The following is a 5495-nucleotide window of genomic DNA, read 5'->3' on the forward strand; positions in this document are numbered from 1 at the left end:
GGAGAGTGCAACTTGGAGTCAAAGTGAAGCAAAAGAAAATCGGAGTGATTTTTCCTTGGAGAATCCAATGCAATAAACACGTATCAATTATTGAATCGCTTGACAACATAGAAACAGATAAATTATTGAATGTGATTGGTGGTGGCAGTAGGTGGGTGGAAGGAACGTAGCTGCTTTCTTTGCTTTGCTGTCTTTGTTTATGCAAGTGAAGCGAAAATGCCAGTTGGATGTTGGATGAGTTGGGAACCTGAAACGCGGAGAATGGAGAGGCTGCAGAGTGATGAGTTGGAACGCGCAAATAGACAGAGAAATGAGGAATTCTTGGTTTTCTCAACGCCCAAACCCAAAGAGCCACACCAGCTGGCTGGCTGCCCCTCTGCCTCTTCTTCGTCGGATGTTTCCTCCCTACCCCGCCTCCGCCTCCTCCTTCCCTTCCCCACTCACAGATGCCATACACCCTTCTCTCCCTATATAAACCCAAACCCACTCACCCCAAACCCATCATCTACCTTCAACAGCGACAATTTATCTCTTCTCTCGTTTCTGGAACTGCTGCTCTGCATCACAAACTCTTTTCCCAATCCCTAATCGACATCGACATGGACACACCTCTTCACCTCCTCTTTCTTTTATTGGCCTCCTCGGCAGCTCTTGCTTCTGCAAATTTCTACAATGATGTCGACATTACATGGGGTAATGATCGTGCTAAAATCATTGACAATGGACAAGAGTTGCAGCTTACTCTTGACCGCTCTTCAGGTACTATTTGAAGTTCTGCTTTTCTTCTGCTACCTACGCCTTTTTCTTTTTCTGTCAATGAACTTCAACTAAGATCAGATAAGTTAATCTTAATATTCTTCTTTGATGACAGGTTGTGGTATTCAATCCAAGCAAGAGTATCTATTTGCCAAGATTGATATCCAAATCAAGTTGGTACCGGGCAACTCTGCAGGCACAGTCACTACTTTTTATGTAATTAACTCCACCTTATTTGAATTCAATTAATTATTAGCACTACCTTGGTTCATTACACTGAAGGTGTATAACTTCTTCTGCTAACATGTTTGTTTGTTGTTGCTCTTATGGCTGTCTGCAGCTATCATCTCAAGGTCCCAAACACGACGAAATAGACTTCGAATTTCTGGGCAACCTGTCCGGAGATCCTTATATTTTGCACACTAATGTCTTTGCTCAAGGCCTTGGTGGGCGTGAGCAGCAATTTTACTTGTGGTTCGACCCAACCCTGGATTTCCACACTTACTCCGTGCTCTGGACATCAAACCAAATTATGTATGTATTCTCATCACTCTTTGCATTCATTCTTTTTCTTTCAATATTATTGAAAACAATACAGTGACCTCTCAAACTAGTCCATGACCCTGACATTCTTGTAATTTGTTGTTCAGATTTTCTGTAGACGGGAGTCCTATTCGAGTGTTTAAGAACAGGGAGACAGAGTTGGGTAAAGTGGATAACAATTATCATTATCCCAAGAGCCAAGCAATGAGCGTCTACTCCAGCCTTTGGAATGCAGATGATTGGGCAACCAGAGGTGGGCTTGTGAAGACCGATTGGACTAAAGCGCCCTTTGTCGCATCCTTCCGCAATTTCAGTGCTGCTACTGCTTCTTCTTTTGACGCCGCTGCAGTGGAGGCTGCTTTGGAATCGAACCAAGAGCAGAGGCTGGAGTGGGTGAGGAAGAACTACATGATCTACGATTACTGTGGAGACACCAAAAGATTCCCACAGGGACCGCCTCCCGAATGCAAATGAACCCTCAATTCAATTCCATTCCATTGAATTCAGCGAATGAATTCTTCTGGATACCTGACCCTTCCACCCATTCTTTCCTATTACATGATCTATTCTTTCATTCTTTTTCAGACACACAGAAACAGAAACTTTCAATTATTCTTTCCTATTACATCTATTCTTTCATTCTTTGTCAGAAACACACAAACAGAAACGCATGTAACACAATCAATTCATTTTGGGTACTGGTAATACAAAATCGAGCTCGAGGTTCTTTTGATGATTCAATGGCCACAACGTTTCCTTTATGGTTTCCATGTGTTGGCGTTTTACCTTTTGAATATCTATTAACTCTTCCCTAAAGCTCTTGGATCGAAATCAAGAAATCAGAAAGACACGGACAACGACATTGATATATGTTTCACACATTTTAAGATTTAAAACAGCATGTTAACAGGTCAAAAATGTTTCCTCAAGAGAGTAGCATGTATGCATATTTATTTACAGCAGTATGAACTGACTGCAACGCATAACAATAGTATCTTTTCCCAAGCTCACGGCTGAACCATTCCCGACCCTCTAAGCTAGAAATTTCCGGGCAGGAGGGAAAGCTAATGACAAAGATTTCCAATGATTAGAACCTCCTTAAAAGCATTTTGGCTCAATGACACCTCAATTCAATTCCATTGAATTCAGAGAATGAATTCTGGATACCTGACCCTTCCACCGATCCTTTCATTCCAATTATTCCTTTTCTATTACATCTACTATTTCATTCTTTTCAGACACACACAAACAGAAATATCAATCATTTCATTTTGGTACTGCTATTCTTTTGATGATTCAATAGCTACAGCGTTTTAAATTTTGAATCCAACTCTTTTCTAAAGCTCTCGGATCTAAAACTGAAAGAAGAAAACAAAAACGATGAAAATTTAAGAGTTAAAACAGAATGTTCAAAATATTTCCATGAGTAGAATGAAGTCATATTTGTTAAGGATTTGCTCATAAAATAATGAAAATTTTAGCGAGATTTTTAAGATTTTAGGTGGTCAGGAGATTTTAATGAAAGTTGAATATTTTTGATGGCACTGAATCTTTTACATTATGAAAAAAATTATTCAAACACTTACAAAATTAGATTAAAAAAAAATTCACCAATTTTTGGTCAAAAATCCCCTGGCCAGACACAATTGCCCAAATAGATTATATTAAATAGTGTACGCATAAGTGGCTCAAAGCCCACACCCATGTCCTTTAATGCAATGAATTTATAGTCTTCTCACTAATAAAATCGTAAGTTGCATTGGTGCCCACCAACAACACCAGCTTCAGTCCTTTCATAGTCGCATTTATCAACGCACTGGAGGGAGTCAACATAGTAGCCAGAGTTAGACCAATTGGTTTGGAGGGAGTGGATCATAACATATACTAGTTTGATCTAGCAGAAAATGATTAGGCGCTGGTAGATAGAGAAAAATGGTGGACACCTTGAAGTTGTTGGTTTTTCATGGTGTTGGGCATGAAGATCCTTAACAACACTAGTTTGTCTGTGAGATAGTTTGGGATGCCAATAATGTCCAAGATGAAAATGCTCAAATTCAAATTTCAAATGCCCATGTTTTGAGTAATTCCAATTTTGGTAAACAATAGTGTAACTGCCCATAGTACAAGCTTTACTAGAAGTAGTTATCATGGTAATTTTATGCATGTAATCCTGTATAAGTTAGTAGAAGTTGACAACATTAGGGTTGAGCTATCTTTTGGCGAAAATCACATGAAATTTTTTTTGTTGATGCGTTTCGAACGATCTAGTGTGGTTCATCGTCAGGACAAGATGGGGATCCAGATCATGGCACTCGATTAAATATAGAGATCAATGTAGAGACCTTTTAAATTTCTAACGGTTATGAAATAACCACTAGTTTTGAAAAATAATTTTAAGAATGTTAAAGGGGACTTGAGCCAAATATCAAGATTTAGATTAAGTCAAAATAAAGATGAAAGTAGGAAATGAATTAATATACTAATATAAAATTAATTAAAATGCTAAGGGAACATGGGCTAAATATTAAAATATAGATTAAGTCCAAATTTATAGAATAAAATATGAAATTAACTAATTATAATACTATTTTAATTTAGGGTTATAGTCTTTAGTTCAGTTCAGTTCAGTTTTGCTTCGTTCCATCCAGTGTTGTGCCGAGAGGAATTAAGAGCTTATCTAATACCATTAGCACCCTTTGGTAATATAATGATAATTGAACTTCCATATATGTTTGTTTTGTGGTGGCATGTTAATTTTTTTTTTTTTATGTGTAGGGTTTAGTTGTGGTATTAATGGTTGAATGAACATAAATGTTTGCTAAGGATAATGGGCACACCCCTTTTCTTTTTATTTTTGTTGTTGAGAATGATTTGTGCTTGATATCAGTATTGTGTGAAGGGTGTTATGCGTGTAGCCTTGGGTTGGGATATGGTACGATAATGACCAAGTTGGATTCCCATTCCCCTTCAGTCTGCAGAAAATGCAACCCCCCATAGGTGTCTTGGGTGAGTCCTCTCCTATTCCGCAAGCGTTGCGCAAGGGATAGTACCCAACATGGATTTTTTTGAGTACAGCGCATGCAATAACATGGGTCAAAAATAAAATAGTGCCAACATTTCCCAAAGTTGGCCATGCTCCATTGTAAAGAAATCACTGGCACAAGCTTATATGATAATCACAATCATGCACAACCAACCCTTCTTTTTATTAAAACCAAGTAATAGTTTTCCTTGTGTGTGTGTATATTTTTTTTTTCCCTTGGGAAAAAGTCGTAATTTCTATTAAGATTAAGAAATTACATTTTGTATATGCCGAAGCATTCGAATATTGGCAGATCTGCCCAACATGTTCAGTCTGTAGTGCTGTATAAACAAAATTTAAGCAGTTGTCTCCTCGCAGGGAGCAGTCTAAAAAACTGTATACTATCAGTGTTCAATATAAGAGTCGTTTGCTCTACGCAGAGAGCCATATATAACTGTTATGTCAAAATAATGTGCTGTACAAAAAACTAAACATAGTGTAGATCTATAGTTATATTCATCAAAAAGACAAAAAGTAGATCTGTAATTGGGCTTTAGTGCCCATTATCCATCTGATCATCAAAGGGTCGATGATAATGCTGATAGAATGACCCTTCGATTTCCTCCTGTATCAGCCAATTGTCTCCTTGCCTGTGCGCTGCCTCTTTGGAGAGTTGATCTGCGATGGTGTTCTGTTCCCTGTAGATGTGACGACAAGCAAAAGATTCAAAGGAAGCAGTCAGACGCTTTGCCTCATCTAAAATGTGCCTCAATGTAAATGCATGACAATGTGATGTATCAGTCAGCCAATTGCAAACTATTTTGGAATCTCCAAACAGCTGAAGATGTCTACATTGTTTTTGAATGGCAAAGTGAATGAGGTGTTTGGCAGTGCATAGTTCAGAAAAGTTATTAGTTCCTCTGCCTAGGGGGATTTGAATTTTGTAGCTGTGTGTGTCTTTGATATATAATACAGCTCCTCCCCCACAGCCCACTTCTTGTGCAGACCCGTCGAAGAAAGCCCATGGTTTTGTTTTGTCAATGTCCAAGGGTTTTAGGATGCGTACAGGTCCCGGGTTATTATCCTCAGGAATCAAGTTATAATCTGCAATGGTGTGTTGAAGGATGGTAGGCCAGTGCGGAGCTCGGAGGTTAAAGATTGCCTGATTCCGGGC

At 38.6% G+C, this 5495-nt stretch overlaps 1 protein-coding gene across 1 annotated transcript; it reads left to right on the plus strand.

Annotated features, from left to right (window-relative positions):
• Nucleotides 1-461: 461 nt before the first annotated feature.
• Nucleotides 462-2040, plus strand: LOC149250207 (xyloglucan endotransglucosylase protein 1-like). Its single transcript, XM_089458957.1, has 4 exons — nt 462-759; nt 872-972; nt 1097-1290; nt 1407-2040. Exons 1-4 carry the CDS (start codon nt 600-602, stop codon nt 1771-1773), a joined length of 822 nt encoding a protein of 273 aa, XP_089315083.1. The 5' UTR covers nt 462-599; the 3' UTR covers nt 1774-2040.
• Nucleotides 2041-5495: the final 3455 nt, after the last annotated feature.

This window comes from Pinus tabuliformis, chromosome 7, assembly GCF_031772625.1.
Source record: "Pinus tabuliformis cultivar Carrire ecotype Pingquan chromosome 7, CPIR1, whole genome shotgun sequence".
Classification (NCBI taxonomy): domain Eukaryota; kingdom Viridiplantae; phylum Streptophyta; class Pinopsida; order Pinales; family Pinaceae; genus Pinus; species Pinus tabuliformis.

Excerpts from the sequence above, each read along its gene's own strand:
- LOC149250207 (XM_089458957.1), top strand. The coding sequence starts at position 600 with ATGGACACACCTCTTCACCTCCTCTTTCTTTTATTGGCCTCCTCGGCA. Across the intron at positions 973-1,096 it reads GCACAGTCACTACTTTTTAT|CTATCATCTCAAGGTCCCAA; the intron begins GTAATTAACTCC and ends GGCTGTCTGCAG. Across the intron at positions 1,291-1,406 it reads TGGACATCAAACCAAATTAT|ATTTTCTGTAGACGGGAGTC; the intron begins GTATGTATTCTC and ends TTTGTTGTTCAG.